This window comes from Chelonia mydas, chromosome 9 (assembly GCF_015237465.2).
Source record: "Chelonia mydas isolate rCheMyd1 chromosome 9, rCheMyd1.pri.v2, whole genome shotgun sequence".
Taxonomy (NCBI): Eukaryota; Metazoa; Chordata; order Testudines; family Cheloniidae; genus Chelonia; species Chelonia mydas.
In genome coordinates this window covers 22,034,917-22,058,807 of record NC_057855.1, presented here as the reverse complement: position 1 = coordinate 22,058,807, position 23,891 = coordinate 22,034,917, and the positions used below count along the sequence as shown (strand labels likewise).

Sequence of the window (23,891 nt, the reverse complement as noted above, 5' to 3'; positions counted from 1 at the left end):
TTTCAAAGTCCTGGTCTAGAATGTGGAGGGGATATTCCAGGACTTTACAGAAAGTTCTTCAGAAACTGGAACAAGGCATACAGTAAATTAACACACCTAACACAAAAAAAGGCTATGGGCAAGATCCAGAAAAACTCATAGTTAGTGGACATAGCACTATAGAGATACATATTTTCAGAAGGCTGAGAACAGATTTATAAGATCAGCATGAATAAAAGACCCCTAAACAGAAGAATGTATATAAGCGTAAGTGGGATTTCATCTAACAGTGAACTGGTAGAGGGCTGAAAAGATGAACGCTGATATAAGATCAGATTGTGATATAATTTAAATTATATTTTATTTGTGGAATAAAATATTAAAAACTCAAAATTCCAATGCAGATATAGGTATTTCTCAGTTTTTATTCCTATTTTAAAAAGCACACATAACCAGTACACATTCAAGGGCAGACAATACAGAGATATCCACAGGAGCCCTTAAAACTAGACCACAATCTTGCCTGCAAGGAAGCATTTCTGTATTATAGATAACAGTATTTTAAAAACTTAAGAACCTATAAATGTGTTTCCTGTTTGCTGAGTTATCTATTGGCCTTTTGCTTTTCTGCATCCTTTAGTAAATTTTCTATATCTAGCCTACACACCTGTCATTTTAACGTTCATTTTAAGTTAAAAACAGTAAAAAAAAAAAAACATTTAATTTTACACTGATTATAATACAACAAAAATCTATACAACATACAAACTCAGCTTATAAGAAATGTGTGAACAACTAGACACGTGGAGCCAACACGGCCCTGACAGAGAAAAGTTAAAGCTGCCTTTAGTACATATTGGTGCTACATTGAAACTAATGTTTCACCTTTGAATAAACATAAGACCAGCCTAGCAAAGAGGCGGTATACAGAAACACACAAAATGATCATGTAATTGCATTACCATGATGGGTTTATGCACCATGTACATGGCAACCCATCCTGAGCCTCTGAATGTATGTATAGAGAAATGTTTTGTACCCAGTGAAATTGGCACTATTGTTTTATAGGTGATGATGAGAGGTACATTAATGAGCCCCCCAAGCCATTTCTAATCTCTGTGGAAATCACCCATGGAACTGGATAAAAATGCTTAATATTGTCAAATAGTTGGAAAGGGTGAGCTGTTTTCAAGGGTGGGTTAAGAAAGCTCTGCAATTCACATGAGTTGCTCAGCACCTAGCAGGAATGGTTCAAAGGAGACATGAAATCAGTGTGAGATTCAAATTGCATTAGGATTGCTGCTTCAGTGTCAACTATATTGTTAATTGACTGGTATCCAAACATTTGAACAATTACTCCTGAAAATGTTAAATTCATTTACATTGGTGCAAAATTCAGTTTACACTCTTTCCCAAAATAATGTTTTGTCTAAACTTTTCCAAAGATTGTTTATGGCTTGTATCTTCATAACTGGTCTCCTGAGTTCCAAACTGTAGAGAGAGTCCACAATTAAATCACATTTAAACAGTATGAAAAGTTTAAACCATTATGCAGCTGAATGTCCCTGAGAGTTCTCCTTTTAGCTGTTTCTCCATGAACTCATGTCTGCTTCAAAAAACCTGAAGAAATGAATACACATATGTATATATTAGTTGGCCTCTAGGTGCTACTGCAATAGAATTGTTAAATAGTAATAATAGTAATAATAATAATAATAATAGTAATAAATGTACATAAAAATCTTATGACACTGTACAGATATAATTTTAAGCTAATTTTCCCCTTCAGAAAGACTTTCCCTGGATCAGTTTAGGCTCCAATTCTCCAAACAGCCCTGCACATGCTTGACTTTACAAACATGAGTAGTCCCACTGAAATCAAAGTGCATAAAGTTAAGTACATACAGAAGTGTTTGCACGATCAAGGCTGCAATAAGCTTGGGTAAAAGTGCACCTTCAATGTTACTAAAATATCTAGGAACAAAGCTACAGACATTTCTGCAATGAGCTCCATAATAAAAATAAGATTTTGCTTGGGTTTATAAGGGTGGTTGATTTTAACTGACATGAAGCTATAACAACTGTTCTAAGTATTAGTCACTCCAAAATATTTTTTCAAAAAGCAAGTATAAACTACTATAATTATAAAGTAGAATGAAAAACACTTGAATCAACATTACGGGTTAAAACTTCATGTTTTATTTACACAACAAAAATATATATTAGGATGTCTAGTGAATTCTCTGATACTGAAACCAGAAGCATGTCTGAAACACAATCACATAATGAAGTATAAAGAAAAGTTGAAGTGTACCTTCCAGTATCTGTATTATTTCATATGACACATGATCCTTGAGACTGTCATACAAATTTTGCGCAGTTCCATTACTCTTTTCACCTTTCCTCCACTTCTCCAACATCAGGAATTTATGAACATTAACCTCTTCTTCTTTTGCCTGAATCTGCTGAATATCCTTCATTTCTAACTTAAGACATTCAATGGCAATTTCTTTCCAGTCTTTACCCATCTTCTTTGCAAGAGTCATCAGTTGCTGATCAGTTAACGTAGTTTTAGCTTTAGTTCCATCTAAAAAACACACAGGATACAAATCAGCTGCAACAAGGAGACATACGACGAAGGTGATCATATTAGTCAGTGAGCTGAAGCTGCATTTTCACTTCATTTATTGATGCTGCTATAATGCTGACTAATGAAAACTGTACTGACTTACTAGCTTACCAGGCAGTACAGGAACTGACAAGACAAGCAAAGTAAGCATCAGGAGTGATGAAAAGTCGCCTGAAGAAGAAGTGCAAAATGTCCTAGGTCGCAAAAATATCTTAAATTTAGTTTTTGTGCCCAGGACTTGAAATTTTTTTCTGATCATGAACAGCTACTTGTCTAGTGGAAAAAATCCACAAGTCTGAAACATCTAGGTATGCTGTTATACAGAATACCCAGATACTTCAGTTGCATATGCAGCATTAAGCTGAAAGCCAAGTTCCTTCAATCACCTGAAAAATGCAGGTATCTAACATAACAGTCTATCTTAAAGTGTGCTACTCCTTACAGATAACGATGATTATTATACCTTTCTAATAATTACTTTAGTAAGAAGTCACAACCTGCATGATTATATCTATCTAGTCAGAACCTCAATGGTCTAATCAGATTTTTCTTTCAATGGATCATTTTATAAAATACTGTAAATGAAGTTTTTAAATGATTAAATAGCGCCCTCTAGTGGCTAAAAGCCACCACAGAGAAATACAGAGAGAGCCTATCATTGACATGCAAATGAAACACTAACCCAGGAACCTATCCTTGCAACAAAGCCCATTGCCAACTCTGTCCACATATCTATTCAAGGGACACCATCATAGGACCTAATCACATCAGCCACACCATCAGAGGCTCGTTCCCCTGCACATCTACCAGTGTGATATGTGCCATCATGTGCCAGCAATGCCCCTCTGCCATGTACATTGGCCAAACCGGACAATCTCTACGCAAAAGAATAAATGGACATAAATCAGACGTCAAGAATTATAACATTCAAAAACCAGTCAGAGAACACTTCAACCTCCCTGGTCACTCAATTTCAGACCTAAAAGTCGCAATTCTCCAACTAAAAAACTTCAGAAACAGACTCCAACAAGAAACTGCAGAACTGGAATTAATTTGCAAACTGGACACCATTAAATTAGGCTTGAATAAAGACTGGGAGTGGATGGGTCATTACACAAAGTAAAAACTATTTCTCCATGCTAATTTTTCCCCTACTGTTACTCACACCTTCTTGCCAACTGTTTGAAATGGGCCATCCTGATTATCACTACAAAAGGTTTTTTTTCCTCCTGCTGATAATAGCCCATCTTAATTGATTAGTCTCGTTACAGTTGGTATGGCAACACTCATTTTTTCATGTTCTCTGTGTGTATATATCTTCCTACTGTATTGTCCACTGCATGCATCTGATAAAGTGGGTTTTAGCCCACGAAAGCTTATACCCAAATAAATTTACTAGTCTCTAAGGTGCCACAAGTACTCCTTGTTTTTTTTGCTGATTCTTTCTGCATTTCTTGAATATCACCTTATTCAGACATTATCATTATTTTCTTTGGATGAGCTGACCATGCAAAAATAGGTACTGGAAGCAAAAGATGTATCCCTTTCCTGGACAGAATTCAAACACTGTAAAGCAGGGGTTAAAAATGTAATGTAAAGCTCTGACTTAAAACTTTATATACATGAAATTGTAAACAGAAACTGGATCCAAATGTACAATTTTGAATATTGTAATGTCTACTGTAATATGATACTCCTCTGTACGATATTTTGGTGATTAACCCCAGCATGTCTATAATTTCTCAGAGTAACCATTAGGAAAGCCAGCAAGGCTGAACTTTTAGCAATATGTTTGGAAGAAAAATAAAGCTAAGGTTCTTAGAGGCATCTAGAATTATCCGTGCAACCTGTTATCTGTTAGCATATCCAGTAGCAGCAGGTGCATCCGATATTGGAACGTATTGAATTAAGGCCCTAATTCAGCAAAGTACATAAGCATGTGCTTGAGTCCCATTGACATCTCAATGAGAGCTACTGGGTGCTGACCACTTCTGAAAAATCAGGCTATTACTTTCAGATGCCAGAATGGGAGCTGAACTTTGAGAAAATCCGGTCCCAGTTGTTGGGTGGAGAATTCTTCTGGAAAAAAAATCCAGCACTATAGCAAAAATTCTTCAAAAGCAGCTCTTTTGTCTTGATGTATGCACTCACCTAATTTATAGCATCAACCTGTGGTCATACAAGCAAACATTTGTTCCTACGAATGAGGTATATTGATGCCTTCTGCATCCACAGATGCAGGTTTCTGTCCCCATAAATTCTGTGGTCAGATTTGTGGAGGCCAATTTAACATTTAGCCCTAATAAATAAATAAATAGTATAAAATGAACCATAAACAAATATTTTTGAATCACACAAAAATTCTCTACCTGAAATATCTCTACCCTTTAGCCTTTTATTATAAAATTCTTCGTCAGAAAGGCTGTTGCTTGATTTCCGTCTTCTGTTTCCTAAGGAGTAGATGACAACTGATTTTATTTTTTTGTTTCATATATTCTTTTCCTGTGCTTAATCAGCAGGTACTGAAGCAGAGTGGCCTCTCTCCAGTGCAGAGGGGGTTTACTTCCCTTGGGAGGCACAGCTAGGGTTGCCAAGTTTGGTTGGACATATTCCTGGAGGTTTCATCACATGAAATAATCTTTCATTTGCTAGGCGCAGCTAACCCTGTCCCACCCTCCCCAGGAAGTGCAGGGGCAGGGCAGGAAGTATAAGAGTAGGGCCCTGCAGTTCAGTTCGGCTGGACCAGAGAACGAGGCAGACAGCTCTCTCAGAGAGTTGAGCCCTCAGTGAGGTCCACGACCAGTTGCGGCAAAGACCAGCAACCTACTGCCCCAGAAGACAGAAGACACTGGGGAGAGACTGGAGCAAGGGCCACCCAACTGCAAGCCTGTGAGCCACAGCTGGGCTGCAACGGAATGACACCCGCAGGAACTGGTAGGAAGTTGCCCAGCGAAACCAGACATTGGTCCAGTTGGGCTGCTGAGCTGCAAAGCAGCAACCGCCCGCTTCCCTGCTGAGCCCCTGGTGGGATTGTCTTCCACTGCTAGGCTCCTGGGCTGACACCCGGTGGATCAGGATGGGCATGGGTCCCCTTTCCCCACCCCACACTCAGGAGCTGGCCGGGCATGAAACCTTAGGCCTGAGCCAGTAACTGTTGCTCAGAACAATTCCCAAAGGGACCTGAGCCCAGAGACTGTTTGGTGGTTGCCTGCCCCGGCCAGCAGGCCGAGGGCAATAGACTGTTTCATTGATCAATCCCCACACTCCAATTGGGGTTGCCAACTTTGTAATATTTAAAAAACGGACACTCCAGCAGGAGGGCCGGAACTGCCCCTCCTCTTCCCGCTGAGGCCCCGCCCCTGCCCCCGAGGCCCCGCCTTGTTCGCTTCTCTTCCCCCCATTGCTCACTGCTGTTTCCCTCTCCCGCACACTCCCCTCCGTCCAGGTCAGGGGGGACTTGCCTGTGGAGCCAGGACTGGGAGCTGCAGTTTCCCGGTGTAGGTAGGAGGCAGCCCCAGCTGAGTAGGAGCTGGCGCAAGCATAGGCGCCGACTCTGTGAGTGCTCCGGAGCTGGAGCCACCCACCGGCAGCCAAGTTCCCCCATCCCCCGCCTTACTGCCTCCCCCCTCCCAAGTGCGCCTTATCCCCGCTCCTCCCCCTCCCTCCCAGCGCTTCCCACCCCTCCACCCCCACCGCCTAACAGCTGTTTGGCAGCACTTAGCACTTTCCTGGAGGGAGGGGGAGGAGCGGGGACGCAGCGCGCTCAGAGGAGGAGCCAGATAAGGGGTGGGGACTTGGGGGAAGGGGGTGGAATGGGGGCAGAAAAGGGGCGGGGACTTTGGGGAAGGGGTGGAATGGGGGTGGGGTGAGGGCGGTAAAGGGGTGGGAAGAGGCGGACAGGGGCGGGGCAGGAGGGTCAAGCACCCACCAGGCAGAGGGGAAGTCGTCGCCTATGGGCGCAGGTGATGACCCAGCACCTCCCCCCCTCCCTTGCCCACAGTAACCAGACTTTGGGTGTCTAGTCAGTACATTTGACCGGACATTGTCAGGTCCCTTTTTCTACCAGACTTTCTGGTTGAAAACTGGACACCTGGCAACCCTAACTCCGCAGGGCTGGAGTCACAGACTGTTGTTATGCACCCCAACCAGGGACTGGGGACCCCTGCTAATGGGCAGTGTGCTGCGCCCCCTGGTAGAGATGGGAAGTGCTAATAGGGCAGTTACATGGCTGCAAGTCAGGCCATCCTGACAAACATCCAGCCAACCTACCGACACCCCAACGCTGCTGGAAGGGGGTGCACTAACCCCAAGAGGGAGGAACCTTACACAGCACAAGCAAGTTGTAAAGAATAGAAATAATGTAGTACCCACTTTTCTTTTAAATAACTTACTGACTGTGTTTCTTTTCTGCTCATTCTTGTTCTGGTCATGTAGTATCCAGTCACCTGTTAAAATATAAATGTTTTCTGGAGTAAATGAAAGGCACTACAATAATTCTCTGCTAATCCACAAATCCAATAATTCTCACACAGAAAAATTATTAGTCTCTTCCACTGCTCAGCAAAGATTTAACAGTAGGGTACTGTAATGAGATCACTTTGCTATGATTTTGTTACTTTTATCAAATATTTCACAGCATGTATAATATGATGTATTATCTTTAATAATTAGAACTCAGCCACCCTTTCTAAAATAAATTAAAACAGTCTACTCTGCAATGTGAAATTCTTTCAATTTTTACTGTTTGGTCAGTTGATAAACAGCCTGATCCAAACCCATGGAAGTTAAGATTTAACCCTTGGCTAATTCTGACCATCTTCTAATGGGTTCTCAGTCATTAGTGTAAATAAGCAAGGTTCTACTACAGTGTTATGTCATTCTAAATCAGCACAACATGATATTTACATAACATTCATGAACCAAATCTTTTTTGAAACACAGTTCCCAAATATCCTAATATCTATTCCTTTCTGTATTTATTTCATTACCGAGATTCATTCACATCCCTACAGACTTTCATAATGAATAGCAGCTTGTTAGAAAATCTATCTACTTGGGTAAAACAGGGAACAAGCATTTTGGAAAATAACAAAGAACAATATTACTATCATTATCATTATATCACTAGATCTAAAGTCATAAAACTCTGTATTGTACAAATATTTATTTTACATTGATTGTTGGGCATCTATCAGTCTTGGTTATCTGAAAATTTGGATAATATTAGCTATACAAATAAACAAACAAATAAATAAATATTTCGCAGGGTAAAGTTTCACCATGTACCATAAATTAAATCAGAGTACTCAATGCTCTACTTCTAGTGTTTTAGGTAAATTCATATTTATATTATGCTCATGTAAATATATATTCAGGCCTTTGCTCTTTTTCAAATGTATATTATACATATATTATTAACCAAAATGGAAAATATATTTTGCCATTCTCATTTCTGAGACTGTAATGATGTTATGCTCTCATAACTGCACTTCTGCTGCAGTACATGTGTAAACCCACAAAATAAAAGTTATAAAATGTTGAGATATTTTATATTATATATAATATTTAAATTAAAATAAATTACATTACGTTTTCCAATATTCCCTGCCTCTGTCCTAGCCACAAGAATCACAGCTGCCTTTTCCTAGTGTTTTGGCACTTTCAGCTCCAGATCTGGTGACCTCAACGGAAACAGAATTTGACCCAAACTTGCACAAGTTTTCAACAGAAACAAACTATAGCTCAGTCAAACACAAAAAATACTCACATTCTCTTAGTTTTGCTTTCCAGACAATTTCTTCAGACTCGAGTTCAATCAAAGATAATGTAAACTCCATAGGTTGCTCCAAGTAGACTTCAATATAACTTTTTAATTTTAAGAGAGAGCCATCAACAAATTGAATTTCCTAAAAATGTAAATCAGTTTTTTAAAAAAGCTAAAACATTTACTGTAAGCATTAAAATAGCTTAAACATAAAAAGGCAGCTTTCGGAAAAGCTGTGGCATAGATCTGGAGTGTAATCCTGGCAGCAATGAAGCCAACAGGAAGTTTGCCAGTGATTTCATGTGGGGCCCAGATTCACCCCTATAGTTGTAGAGTTTCTAAGGGTATAGCTTTCCTGTAATGATAACAAACAAATGTGCTGGAATTCATTTACAGAGATGCATGCCCTGAATTTATGAGGAGTATAAATGATAAAACCTGTATTTTTCACAAAATGTTTGCAGCTGAGCTGTGATATGCACATTGACAGTCCAATTATGTATTCATATAGAACATACCTCAGGAGTTATTTCAGCTTCTGACTCACTAATTAATCTGTATCTCTTTCCATTTTGTAGTCGTTTTTGACAAACCGGGGGCTTGTCAATTTTGATGAATTTCTTATCAGAATGTTTTACTGCTTTCGAGATATCCTAAAATTTAAAAATACATTTACTTGATACTCATCCTGGTTTACAAATTAAAGAATTTCATAAACAATGATGTGCTTCTAAACTTCCTTGTGGTTTTCTATATCCCCAGTTTTATTAATGGATGGTGATGCTTTTCCTTGGAAAGTAAATAGTCAAATCAAACATTTACTGATCATGGGATATATTCTCACTCACAGCTGGACAGGTTTATGTGCCCAAGGCACCCAGATCCCTCTCCAATCAGATACTGATGGAGCCTTCACCCTGTGCAGATCAGTAAGCCACTGCATTCGGATGATATCCCATTACGCAAATAATGAATGTGATTGTCTATAGGGCTTTTTTTAAAGTGCTACTCACAACTTTCATTTCTGCTCATTACTAATAATCCTTTTTACCACATACGTGCCTTTCCACACAACAAGCCTTACAAAAAGCAATATACAAATTTACAAAAGCATTCATTAGCAAGAAACCACCAGAGAAACATTCTTCTACCTTCTCTAGTTTCATTGAACCCTGTCCTCTGAGGTGCTGACCACTTTCCACTGCCCATAAGAAAACTTCAAAGGGGAAATGAGGGTGCACAATTCTTTGCAGGACTGGGTTCTAATTGCCGACATGTTGACTTCATATTTAGCCTCCTCTGAATAAAGCAAGGAGCAGACCTATTGATAGCCCCCTGCAAACAGCATCACAATGCCGACTGGATCAGAGTGAGTCCTGCCAAGTGTCTATTCTTCAGTAACTTTCAAATATCATTCTCTCACTGTTATGTTACATGGGGCAGCTTAAAGGTCAATTCTGTCACAAACATTGAAAATGAATGACAGAGTATGAGCTAATCTGGGAGCTGAACCATTCTGGTCCTCATCCTGATCCTGCAAGCCCTCCATGCATGGAATTCCCAATGACTCCTAGACCCCGGCATGTGAGACACTCTATTGGAAGATCAGGTTTCAGAGTAGCAGCCGTGTTAGTCTGTATCCACAAAAAGAAAGTAGTACTTGTGGCACCTTAGAGACTAACAAATTTATTTGAGCATAAGCTTTCGTGAGCTGCATGCATCCGATGAAGTGAGCTGTAGCTCACGAAAGCTTATGCTCAAATAAATTTGTTAGTCTCTAAGGTGCCACAAGTACTCCTTTTCTTTTTATTGGAAGATCAGACTCTCTATGTCTACAACACCATGGCCACATTATAAATTTAATGTACATCAGATCTGAGGCCTAAACTACAAGACAATGTCAACATTTTAATGATCGACATTTGGGCATATTTATATTGAATTTGAGCACTTTCCACTGGTAAGTTAAAAAAACATACCATACCTTTATAAATGAATCGTTATTTGTTGCTACATACACACGAAATGATAAGGAAGGGTGATTATTGACAACTTTGTATAAAATTACAGCCCCATCGTACTGTACTGGCTCTTGTGTTTGAATAACCGGTCCTACTGGAGAGAGAGAACTCACATGCCATTTGACATGCGTCATTGAATGATCAACAGAAGGCTCAAATGCTGGACCAGTACTTTTGATATGTAAAACTTTGAATGTCATGTCAGATTCATGATCTGCAAAGAGATACCAAAACATTAACATTTCTTATAATGAATAGTAATAGATAGCTACATTTGTCAAACTCAATATACAGTACTTACCATTTAGGCTGAGGGAATGTGGGAATTGAATGGAAGTAAGAACAGAGGCTGAGTCACAACTGACATCAAATATAGGGCCACCGACTATCCATGGTTTTTTAACATAATCAGCATATTTGCTCCAAGACAACACAGAATATTTGATTACAGCAGCCTTGGTTACATCGAAAATCAAGCCTGTAACAGTACATTGGTAAGTTCCCTCTGCCTCCAGCTTCAACCTGTATTGGACAAATGTGACGAATACAGTTTAACTTTCATTACATATTAAATATCACGTAATGTGATTTGTTTAAAAGTGGTTCATATGAGATAAATTATTTTTTAAAAATGACTCGTTCCTTTGAGGTTTTCTCCCCACCAAGAACAGCATGGAAAATAGCACATAAAATCTTTTTATTTCATTTTTTTTTTAAAGATTAAGCCTAAGCTTGTTTGTTTGTTTTTTTAGCGTGTCAGCTAAATGAATGCAGGAATGGAGGAAGTCCAAACCAGTGCAGAGCTTGATACACAGGTAAAGTGGAGAGTTGCTACCCACACTAGGGGCTCAAACCAACTCCTATTGACTTCCAATGGATGTTGGACCAGACCTTAGCTGAAGTTTCTGAGGGTATGTCTACACAGCAGCTCGGAGAGTGATTCCCCATGCAGGCAGGCAGACACATACTAGTTCTGTTCAAGCTATTGTGCTAAAACAGAAGTGTGGACAGGGTGGCACGGACAGCCAGCTCGAGCTGCCACTCTTGCCACCGCAGCCACAGTATTTTTAGCACGCTAGCTCAAGCAGACCTAGCACATCTGTCTGCCCATGCTGGGAATCACCCTCCCAGCTGCTATATAGATATAACCTGAGTGATATTCAGAACTAATCCAAAGTAAAGCACATTACAGTAATCCAATGCAGAGGTGAGAAATGCATGAATAACTGTGGCAAGGCAGACATTCAAATGGAAAGTACACAACGTCTAGACAAGTTCAGGTGAAAAAAGGGAATTACAGAACAAGACACTTTACAGAAGCCTCGGACTAGGACTTAAGCACGTGCTTAACTTTTATTACTTCAATGAGACTGCTCACATACTTCAAGTTAAATTTTGCTGGATTGGACCCAGAAGCTAGTGCTGATGAGAGTAATGAACTGTTTATTTTTAATGGATTTTGAGACATCTTCACTTACAATTATAAACATGCTACTAAGCAGGATACATAGGATAAATTAATCGCTTATGTAATTCAGCTGAAGATAGAAGCATTTTGAGCTGGACAATGTAAACATTCACCAATTACATTAAACAATACCTACCAAAATTGTCCTCTGGGAAGTCTTCTGGGGGTCACTTGCTCTTTCTGGTTCTGTATGTATAAATGAATAAATTTGGTGAGGCACAAATTTTGCAGAATTACAATTTGCAAAATACTAACACAAATTCTCATGTGGATTTTAAAAACGTACATGTTCAGTCTTGACATGTTCACAGCGAAATTGGCTATTAGCCTCTAAATGAAAAAAAACAGAGGTAAAAATCAACTCTTTAAAATGAAAAATTATTAAAAATTGTCAGATGCACAATTTCAACAAGATCCATTCAAACCTGATTCAACAGGTGGCAGCAATTCATTCTTTTCCAATTCTTCATCTATAAAAATGATTACTTCTATAAAATACACATTTCATACACAATTATGTATAATGAACTATACTCAAACTGAAACAGGCCCTAGTCAAAGCTTTTGCATAAAATAAAGCGGAGGATGATCTTTTTTAATACCCTTCCACCGGCTCTAAACATTCTAACCTCCCTTTGATTCTAGTTTTTTCCACTGCTTAATCCAGTGATATTTTGCAGAAATACACCATATATCAAATCCATCAGCCCTCTGGGCAAATTTCTGCTCACAGGTGCACTGGCACAACCCTACTGACTTCAACTGCCTACCCAAAAAAAATGAAGCTACTATTCCCTTCCCTCATCAGCAACCTCAACTCCTTTATTTCAATTCACATCATAGAATCAGACCCATGAGATTCATAAAGTCTGATTTAAATGTAAATAAAAATAAAAACTCGTTCATCAATACTGTATTTCTCTCTTAACTGTCCAAGGCACATGGTAACCTATGTTTAAGTGTTGTTTTTCCGTTAACTCTCGTGGTTCAACCACAAATTGTTAGCATACATGCAGAAATCACTGGGTTAAATATATGGCCTGTGTCATGCAAGAGGAGGGATTAGATGATCAAAATGGTCCCTTATGGCCTTCACATTTAAGAATGTATGAAATAATGGACAAATTTCAGGGTTCTATGAAAGTAAGCACAAAGACTCTATCATAATGTGTATGCATAAGAGGGCATGGGCCACCTTAATTCTAACATCTCCTAATTTTCCAGTGTTTGCCTTTACAACCTTAATATTCTTTTCACATAGGTTTTTGTGTGTGTAATATTTTAGGGTTTCAAAAACAGAAACTGGAATCAGCAGGTGGAATCATACTGACCCCTACGTGTTCGTCGGTAGGATAGGAACCTTTAGATCTACAGCACAGACCCTTGCCATGGAGGTAACAGAGTAACAGATAGCTGTAGTAGGCTGTCATCTTCTAGGGATCAGCAGCAGATGGGGATCACACACACACACTTTGCCAACGGGTTTCCCAGGTATTTGCTGACAGCAGAGAAATGCTGTGAGGAGTCACAGAAGTCACAGACCCTTTCGCTCTTGTTCCCCACAACCCTGACCCCTTCTGCCCATGTCCCCTCCAGCCTGTCCCTATGCCAGTTCTGCTTCTCCCCTCAGCTCCCCAACCCAGTTTCCTACATACCTCACACACCTTTTCCTCCCAATCCCATTCGCCTTGTCTATCCAGTCCCAGTCTCCACCCCTCCAGGCTCCTCATCCCAGTTCCAGTCACCTTGTCCAGCCAGTCCCAATCTTCCAACCCTGGTCTTCTTGTACCGCTATCCTTGCCCAGCTATTCCAGTTCCCACCACCACTGGCTCTTTGTCTGACCTCAATCCCCCATCCCCTTTCGGGAAACCCATTGGAAAAGTGTGTGAACCCTGAACACAGCCAGCTGCTCTGGCACCACAGCAGCCTCTGGTAGGCAAAAGGCGGAACTACAGCACTTCTGGGGTGAATGTATTTTCTGTGGGGGAAAAAATTTGATGCCCAGTGCTGTAGAACTCCCCCAGAAGTAGAAGTTTATCACAGCACCATGCCGCAGAGCCAGGTTCAGACAGAGTAGGGCATACGGGGCTGCTAGAGGGTCACAGACTGGGGTTCAGAATGGCTAGTAGGGGGACAGACTGGGGCATGGGCTCAGGAGTTAGTGGAGTGACAATGTTGAGCCTGGGGATGAAGGAGAGGGGCTGCAGAGACCCATGGGGATGGGGAGTGCAGGGACGGGGGCAGATGTGACTGACTGAATGGGAGAGGCTTGGGGTCAGCCAGGGTCTGCATGGGGGAGGCTTCCCAACTCCCTAACAATCCCCCTCCCCCCCAAAAAGCTTCTCACACCTACACCCAACATCCTCCAGGTCCACTCCTAGGCTCCTTCCCCCTCCCTCAGCTCCTCGGTTACCCCTGACTCCCCCAAGCCTTTGCACTACTTCTGACAGGTGCAGAAAATACAGTTCTGTACTGTAATTTAAATTAATTACTCAAAGTTCTGCATTAATATGTGTAGTAAGGAATCTATGTAAAAAAAAATTACCAGAATCTTTTTTTTTTGGTCGTATTGTTACAGACATACTCACTGACAGATATTTTGAAATAAAATACCAAAATAATTGAAACTGGCATGATTATATTGTGTTATTTTGACAAATACAATATGCAGAATTTTGCAAAATTTTCAAATATTGTGTGCAGAAGTTTTTTGTGTGTGTGCAGAATTCCCCCAGGAGTAGCAGATGGAATCTTCAGAGAATTTAACTGCCAAATTCTAACAAATCTCTACTGAGCATGTGTGAAGTGAGATTTTTAAAGGCTTATAACTTGGCCAAATTGAGACACTCTTTTACATAGATGACAAAAAGCCTATCCCTGACACCAGGGTGATTCCCCCAGGCCAAATTTCAAGTCCCAGCTCCAAACCATAGAGGCATTAGAGCAGTGGTTCTCAAGCTTTATTTTTTGCTGACCACTTGAGAATTGCTGAGGTTCTCGGCGGACCACTTAATGATCTTTCCAAATGTTGTTTGTACCGTTAGCTAACTATTGTAAAGCACTTTGGATAAAAGCTCTATATAAAAAAACCCTTAATAATAATAATTTTTTTGTTCTACAATAAAAGCACACAACTCATATTTTAATATCAGTAGCCTTACCTTTCTAATGGGATGGATGTGCCCTCTCTCCCCCGCCACAGCAGCCCCGGAGCTGGAGCTGGGAAGGAGGGCCGTCTCTCCCTGGCAGCTGCTGCTCTGGCGCTGGAGAAAGTCGCCTCTTTCTATGGCTGCCACAGCCCTGCACGTCCCAAATGCCCCCCAACCTCTGTTCTCACTCCACTGCCCCCTCCCACCTACCTCCTATATCCCCCAAGGCCACCACCTCATCTCACATGTGCGTCTTCTCCAGGGTTCAGGCACCTAATTAGAGGTTCTCAAACTGTGGTCCATAGACCACCAGTAGTCCGCAAGCTCCTTTCAGGTCGTCCGCGGATAGTTCCCTCTAAGGCACGTGCCTGGGTGGCCACACATGAGAGAATGAAGGGCCACGCAAGTAATTAGTGGAGCCACACCTGCGCAGCTCCACTAATTAGGTGCCTGGACCCTGGAGAAGACGCACATGTGAGGTGAGGTGGTGGCCCTGGGGGGAATAGGGGATAGGAGGGAGGGAGCAGTGGGGTGAGAAGAGGGAGTGGGGTGAATTTGGGACGTGCAGGGCTGTGGCGGCCAGAGAAAGAGGCGACTTTCCCCAGCTCCTGGGCTATGGCTGCCAGGGAGAGATGGCCCTCCTTCCCAGCCCTAGCTCAGGGGCTGCTTCGGTGGAGAAGAGAGGGAGAGACCCCGCTCGTTCCTAGCCCCAGCTAAGGGGCTGCCACAGCAGGGGAGAGAGAGCACATCCATCGCATTAGAAAGGTAAGACTACTGATATTAAAATATGAGTGGTGTGTTTTTATTTGTAGAACAAAAAAACATTAATTATTATTAAAGTTTTTTTTATATAGTGCTTTTATGCAAAGCGCTTTACAATAGTTAGCTAACGGTACAAACAACATTTGGAAAGATCATTAAGTGGTCTGCTGAGACCCTCAGCAATTTTGAAGTGGTCTGCAAAAAAAAAAGTTTGGGAACCACTGCACTAGAGCTTCTCAATAAAATGGATGTAAGAATTTTTCTCTTTAAATATGGGAAAAACAATGTCTTTTCCCCTAATATTGTTTTTGAAAATGGATGGACCATTTTTGCTGAAACTTTGCAAAAAGCTTCAACACTCAGCATGGAACATATCAGTCTGAATCATTAAAGTTTGGCAATGTTATAAGCAACTGAAAACAGGGTTTTTTAATGGGAAGTGTCAGGCTACCTTAACTATAGGTGGCGCTACCAGCTCTACCGATAATATGCACCACTGACCTGATTCTGCAGCCTTTAATCATGGTGAGTAATGTTTACTCACATTAGTAGTGCCAGCCGAAAGGGTTGCAGAATCAGGCTGTGAGAGTCTTTAATTACATGATCACACTATCTTAAGGGAGGTGTGTGTGACATGCTGTTATACTATGTTATCTGAAAAACAATATGTGAACACATAATTCAAGGCTGTGAGTTGAATTCATTCTTGAGTAAACTCTATTTTACCTGAGATTAGTTTTCCCCATAGCTATTTGCAATGCTTACATGCAAGGGAGTACAGTAACTTTGGTATATCCTGAATTTAGGGTTCATAACTCTGCAACTTTAAAATTGCATTCAGGAAGTATTTATAAATACACGGTATGAGTGCGTAAGACCATACAATATAAATTCTTAACTGGGCTCTTTATTAATTTGGGGAGGGATTAACAGGAAGAAATTCTTTACAACTAGACTATGCTACACATTGTATCAACACTCAGCCATTTGGTTGCTCTTGCATCCCGTTTCCCCCTATAAATTGTTGTAAGAATTACTAATGGAACTTGTCCTTTTATGGAAACAGAAATAAGAACGAATGTGTATATACTCACCTGTTTTTCTTGTAGTTGTCTCCTCAGTATCTGCAGACAAAAAGCATTCTAATTATTTAAATACAAATTAAATTATCAACATGTATGAAATATAAATAGACTGCTGGTAATATAACACACATACTTCAAAACATGCATGCCTTTCACTAACAGCAATCACTTCCTGCAATTCTTTTTCTGTTCATCCTGTTTTGCCACTTTCGCTGCCAATTTTTAAGTGTATTTATGACCTCTTGTTGCTAAGGACAACTATTGTGAAACAAAAAATGATTTCAACAAGTATTGTGTCTAGAATAAAAAAACTTTAGCCTTTTTTTTATTACTTCTCTGTGTAAATCCTTACTCATGAATGACCATGAGAATATTTTGAGCACATAAAATATTATTCAGCTTCTCAGTATCTAATCACTGAACTAATCATGGTAAACAACTGGTTTGAAATTATTTACATAAACAGTAGTGTTTAATCATTTAAGATCAATCTAAAAGCTTAAATGAGTGCAATGAAACATAGATATTGCAACATAATACTCACCTGACTCACTTTCAGAGCTACTTTCAGAGTTATTTTCAGAACTGTCATCTCCTTAATAAAATTACATCCCATTAGCCATGGTAATAATTAAATAACTTCATGGATAAACAAAACGTAAATTTAGATATGCAAGCAGGTTAGCCAGGCAACAAGTTATATACATAAGAGAGAAATGCAGCGGCCCTTACTGAGGGGGCTTTTTTGCTGGGAGTATACGACACCAATGCTCCAGAATCTGCACGGGCTTCCTATTGGTTTATGAGTAGAGTTTAAGATGTTGGTTATGACATATAAAGCCCTGAATGGTTTGGGACCTTCCTACCTGAGAGACCACCTCTAGCCCCATAACATAAAGCCCCCCCGTCAGCAATCTAAGCTATGGCTGGCCCACAGCAGGCATAGTGGGGAAAGAGTTCCATGAACCCTCTCCCCACAGTAGCATATCTGCACAGACCAGCCATGATTTGATCCATAGACAGTGAATGTGTTGCAAAAAGGTTTCATTACCTTACATTTAAAAGTGTAAGCTGAAAAGAAAACACTGGTAAGAAAAAAACACAATTTGAGGAGTTAGCATAAAAATGATACCACAGGCTTACTCTATCAAAACATCATGAGAAATTCCTCCCTTTATTTACATAACACCTCAGTGACATGACAGACCTTATTTAGGCACCTTTAAAAAGGATCAGAACGGTAGGTCATGCCTGTTCTGTGAAGTTTGGTGTTGATCAAAATGTAAAATATCCCAGACTCAAAGAAGAGAGTATTATTTGGATTATCTGCTTGCAGTTTTCAATGGATTCTTCAATAAGACTTAGAGCTTTAGTAAGAATAATACTTTTCTGCTTACCTGATTTACACTCTTGAGCTGAGTCATCCTCTCTAGTGCCATAACTTTCTACTTTAGAAAAAGAAATACAGCAGGGGATTAAACATGTATGTTTTACAAGAAAAATGAAAGAATGGATAATGTTTTCAAATACATACAAACAGTTAAAGTCCCTGAGCCTAGACCAGTGGTTCTCAACCTATTTTTATGCGGCCCACAGTGCCAAAGTGCCCCCCCCCCCGCCAAAAACGCCCCCAGACTCCTATGCGCAGCACCTCCTGCACAGAGCCCCCTCCACAGAGTGCAGCCAGGAGTGGAGCCCAGGGTGAGGGGCCAGGCGGCAGCCCCAGACCACGAACCCTGCAGGTCTGGCTGGCGGCCCTGACCCCCTCACCACGTCGGGCTGGGCAGCCTGAACCCCGCTGGCTGGGCAGCCAGGAACCCAGACCCCGCTGCACAGGCCCGGCGACCTTTAGCACACAGCTAAGAATATACATATAAGAACATAAGAACGGTCATACTGGGTCAGACCAAAGGTCCGTCTAGCCCAATACCCTGTCTTCCAACAGTGGCCAATGCCAGGTGCCCCAGAGGGAATGAACAGAACATGTAATCATCAAGTGATCCATCCCCTGTCGCCCATTTCCAGCTTCTGGCAAACAGAGGCTAGACACACCATCCCTGCCCATCCTGGCTAATAGCCATTGACGGACCTATCCTCCATGAACTTATCTAGGTCTTTTTTGAATCCTTTTAGTCTTGGCCTTCACAACATCCTCTGGCAGAGTTCTACAGGGTGACTGTGCATTGTGTGAAGGAAAACTTCCTTTTGTTTGTTGTAAACATGCTTCCCATAAATTTCATTTGGTGACCCCTAGTTCTTGTGTTATGAGAAGGAGAAATTTAATTATATTATAGTCACTATTACCAAGCAGTCCAGCTATATTCACCTCTTGGACCAGATCCTATGCTCCACTTAGGACCAAATCAAGAATTACCTTGCCTCTTGTGGGTTCCAGGACTAGCTGCTTCAAGAAGCAGTCATTTAAGGTGTCAAGAAACTATCTCTGCATCCCATCCAGAGGTGACATGTACCTAGTCACTATGGGGATAGTTGAAATCCCACATTATTGTTGAGTTTTTTATTTTAATAGCCTCCCTAATCTCCCTGAGCATTTCACAGTCACTATCACTATTCGTTGTCATGTGGTTGGTAATATATACCTACTGCTATATTCTTAATATTCGAGCATGGAATTACCATCCACAGAGATTCTGTGGTACAGTTTGGATCATTTAAGACCTTTACTTCATTTGATTCTATGCTTTCTTTCATATATAATGCCACTCCCCACACCAGCACAACCTATTCTGTCCTTCCGATACATTTTGTACCCTGGTATTACTGTGTCCCATTAATTATCCTCATTCCACCAAGTTTCTGTGATGCCTATTACATCAATATCCTCATTTAATACGAGGCACTCTAGTTCACCCATCTTATTATTTAGACTCCTAGCATTTGTATATAAGAACTTTAAAAAAAAGATGAAATTGAATGGGACTCTTTTTCATTTGACTGTTTCTTATCAGATCCTACCCGTATTTTATTATCTTCCATCCTCTCCTGCTTACTAGGACATAGAGAATCTCCATTAAAAGCCTCCTCTAAGGGATGTCTCTGTCCGAACCACATGCTCCTTCACACCTGTCGGCTTTCCACGAGCCCTGAATTTAAAAACTGCTCTACAACCTTTTAAATTTTAAGTGCCAGCAATCTGGTTCCATTTTGGTTTAGGTGGACCCCATCCTTCCTGTATAGGTTCCCCCTTTCCCCAAAGTTTTCCCAGTTCCTAATAAATCTAAACCCCTCCTCCCTACACCATCATCTCATCCATATATTGAGACATTGCAGATCTGCCTGTCTAACTGTCCCTGCATGTGGAACTGGAAGCATTTCAGAGAATGCTACCATGAAAGTCCTGGACTTCAACCTCTTACCTAGCAGCCTAAATTTGGCCTCCAGGCCCTCTCTCCTATCCTTCCCTATGTCATTGGTACCTGCATGTACCACGTCCACCGGCTCCTCCCCAGCACTACACATAAGTCTATCTAGATGTTTTGAGAGATCTGCCACCTTGGCGCCCGGCAGGCAAGTCACCATGCGGTTCTCCCAGTCATCGCAAACCCAGCTATTTATTTTTCTAATGATCAAATTCCCCATAACTATTACCTGTCTCTTCCTAATAACTGGAGTTCCCTCCCCTGGAGAGATGTCATCAGTGTGAGAGGATACCACAAAGTCATATGGAAGTAGGGTCCCTCCCAACTATGTGATCGTTTCCCTCTGCTCCAGTTGGACGGTCTCCTTCCCTGAGACTTTCATCCTCCTCAACAGCACGGAAGCTGTCAGACGGGGGTGGGACCGTTCTACTGCGTCCCAGAAAGTCTCATCTATGTACCTCTGTCTCCCTTAGCCCTCCAGTTCAGCCACTCTGGTCTCCAAAGCCCATACTCAGTCTCCGAGGACCAGGAGCTCCTTGAACCGAACACATACATATGCCACCTGCCTATAGGGCAGGTAATCATACATGCTGCATTGGGTGCAATAAATTGGATATCCCCCACTCTGTTGCTGGACTTCTGCCTGCATTCTCTTTTTACTCCTGCAGCTTGAGTTCCTTTGTTGATGTTTTGTTTTTATCAGGGGGTGTTTTTGGCTTTAAGTTTAAAGAATGTTAAGTGTATCTAGTCCCCACCCCACCCCCCGACTCTCCCTCTAAACTTCCTCACAAAACTCCCCTGTTAGCCGCTCCTGTTCGCTAGCTGGGTCGCAGCTGTGTGCTAATTGGGCTGCATGCGGGCCCGTGGGTTGAGAGCCGCTGGCCTAGACCTATGAACTGTTACCACTAGGGGACTGCATACTCAATAGCTTCTGCAGGCCAAACTCACGGCACACACCATGGGCTCCTTGCACCCCTTTTCTTGCACCCTCCCATCCCCTTCTATTTCAGGGAGTCCCTACCACCCTCCCCACTTATGCCAAGGACTTTGTGTCCCCCATTCCTCCTTCCCCAATGGGCCAGAGGCTGTGTGACCCCCATTGCCTCCTCCCTCATGCCATGGCTACCAAGTTGAGTGTAGGACTTGCTTAGCTGGGCCAGTTATATTGGTCTTATTTTTTTTTAGATGTCTTTTTTGCCATTATCTGGCAAAAACTTAAACCTCATGAATGTTTCTGTCAACTTTATTATAAAATAGCACAACATTGCTCAGTTATTATAATTATTATAATTTATCATTTGTATTGTGGTAGCACCCAGGAGCATCAGTCATGGACCAGGACCATGGACAGCTAGGCGCAAAATTAAATCCACACAAATTTATATTAAGATTCTTTAGTCTAAACACAAACTGTTTCCTCTTCAAAGATGAGAGAGAGAGAGAGAGAGCGAGTACCTGTCCATTTCTAAATGCGAATGGAAGTGTAAAAGTAGTGATTTCTTTATTTAGAAAATTATTATTAGTCTACATAATTCTCTGATTAACCTAGATCAAAACAAAACAAAAAACCCCAAAAACTTTGGTAAGATAGAGCTAGGATTGTAAATATCTTATGAGAAGAAAGCCTGATCAGAATGTTATAGTATTGGATCATATTAAAGAAGTTCTGTATTAAAATCACAAATGAGTTTGATTCCCCATAGTTTAAATTCCAGGGTATTACTAATTAAGAGGTCTCCTGGTTTTTGGTACTGTTTCTCTCCCTCTATGTGTTAAACTTGCAAGCTGCTAATTGCGTTAGTACATTCTAAGACAGAGTCTGTTCTCAAAGCAATTCTTTGTAATAACAACTACTCACACAGAGAGAGAGACTCAAAGCAATACTCTGTAACAACAGAAACAGCACTCAGAGACTCCCTGCCCTTTTGTTGTATTAACAATTGTGATTAAAATAGAGATAGAGGATGTATGTGGATGGATGCTTGGTGTGGATAATAACTGAATGATCAGCGAGGTGCCAGCCTAAGAATCCAGTGTCCATCGGCTGAAGAAGGCGTCAAGTGGAAATAACCAGAGGACCCCCGGAGGGCAGACTGGAATCCACCCAACAGCCTCAAGAATGGGAGAACCAAAGAACAAGATAACTTCTAGCAGCACGGAGCCGTCAGGAATGTGCTATCTGCTGACTGATTCAGCAACAGCATGATGAAGCAATTCCCATAGACTGGCATAGGAAGAAATTCCTATAAAAATAAACTCTAAAAAGTGAGAACTTTGGGGGTCTGATTCTGCAAACCAACTTCCAGGAGCATCAGATGAGCATCTGACAAGGCCCTGCTCCCTCCTCATGTCCAGGCCACCTGGCCAGTGGCTTGGCATGAGCAACTCTAAGGCTGATAACTATGATAACAACCTTGCAGAACCTGTGTGTGTGTGTGCTTGTATGAATGAATGTGTGAATAAATATGAGATTGAATGGAATGGTATAGCTATAACTAACTGCTTACTATGATTCTTTCTGTATTCACAATAAATGTGGTATTTTGCCTTTTTCCCTTTAATAAGATCCTGCTGGTTTTTATTTTATTATAAAAATAATCAGTGTTTGAAAACCCGAAAATGCTAAATTAAAGTTCCATAAATAACTTTAACTCTGATCCTGTATCAAATATGTATGATTTACCAAGAGATGGGAATACATGATAGCATAATCTTACATAAAGTAGCCAAATATCCTGTTTTACCAAGACAGTCCTGGTTTTTCAAATTATATCTTAGTGTCCCAAGAACTTCTTCTGGTCCACCCAAAATGTTCTGGCTTTTCATTTCATCAGTCAAAATGCTCTGTTTTTTTTAATAACTACAAAATGTTTCTTCAATAATATGCTCTGTGTTTACCACGAACAGTATTCATTGTGATGAACAGTTTGGAGTTCAGACAAATGTTAAATGACTTTATGAAAATCAATCTTTTGCTCAAAATGGTTATTAATGACATTAGTCCAGTGTTTCATGATAAACTTATTCATAACACCGGATTACTGAAAAACATCCTCCCACTGGAGAAATACATGTTGCTGCTGAGTTAAGAGCTGGCAGTAGCAACATCAGCACACATTAAAAAAGAGTGCACTTTTATAGGAGTTTGTAACCCTAAAAAATTGGTCATAAAAGTGTCCCAGTTTTTGTTTTGGAAAGTATGACATCTTTCATCCTATGGAGTGGTGTGTGTTTAAAGGAGGAAATGTGGGCACACATCATGCCTCTTTTGTTACAGCATCTAGCCATAACTGGATCAGATGGCTCATGATATTTGGGGAGAGTAAACCTATGGCTGAATTACTGACATGATTTGACAGTAAATTCCTATTTCCTTCTCTCCCAGACTCCATAGCTTAGTAATTAATTATGCTGCTGTCCTTGTTATTCTAACTCAACCTATTATTTTTTCCTCTCATAAAGATAATTTGGCTCAAGGAACAACTAAAAACAATCAAGAAGTTAAAAGCTTGCATTTGTGACTTCAGTCATTTTGAGACTTTCTCTTAGTTCTCCAGGAAGCAGAGAATTTGGCTGCTGTCTTCAATTTACCCTTGTAAATTGATACTTATTGAACTAACTTCACTCTCCTTTTAAAGACTTCTTCACTATTG

The 23,891-nt window shown here is 40.8% G+C and overlaps 1 protein-coding gene across 19 annotated transcripts in view; it reads right to left on the bottom strand.

Moving 5' to 3' along the window:
- Positions 1 to 386: 386 nt before the first annotated feature.
- Positions 387 to 23,891, bottom strand: part of LOC102943562 (NACHT, LRR and PYD domains-containing protein 1b allele 5) — a 39,235-nt gene continuing 15,730 nt past the window's right edge. For 3 of the 19 annotated variants that reach the window (XM_037908546.2, XM_037908548.2, XM_037908555.2), the window contains 14 exons: positions 18,256 to 18,306; positions 17,403 to 17,453; positions 16,868 to 16,897; positions 12,287 to 12,331; positions 12,148 to 12,191; positions 11,998 to 12,047; positions 10,695 to 10,915; positions 10,357 to 10,607; positions 8,891 to 9,025; positions 8,376 to 8,514; positions 7,000 to 7,053; positions 4,978 to 5,058; positions 2,294 to 2,566; positions 387 to 1,599 (listed from right to left, as the gene is read on the bottom strand). In XM_037908546.2, coding sequence (XP_037764474.1) covers positions 1,580 to 1,599; positions 2,294 to 2,566; positions 4,978 to 5,058; positions 7,000 to 7,053; positions 8,376 to 8,514; positions 8,891 to 9,025; positions 10,357 to 10,607; positions 10,695 to 10,915; positions 11,998 to 12,047; positions 12,148 to 12,191; positions 12,287 to 12,331; positions 16,868 to 16,897; positions 17,403 to 17,453; positions 18,256 to 18,306 — 1,445 coding nt within the window. In that variant the 3' untranslated portion in view covers positions 387 to 1,579. The remainder of the gene's footprint in view (positions 1,600 to 2,293; positions 2,567 to 4,977; positions 5,059 to 6,999; positions 7,054 to 8,375; positions 8,515 to 8,890; positions 9,026 to 10,356; positions 10,608 to 10,694; positions 10,916 to 11,997; positions 12,048 to 12,147; positions 12,192 to 12,286; positions 12,332 to 16,867; positions 16,898 to 17,402; positions 17,454 to 18,255; positions 18,307 to 23,891) is intronic. The other 16 variants (XM_037908547.2, XM_037908549.2, XM_037908556.2 and 13 more) reach the window with 9 other exon arrangements.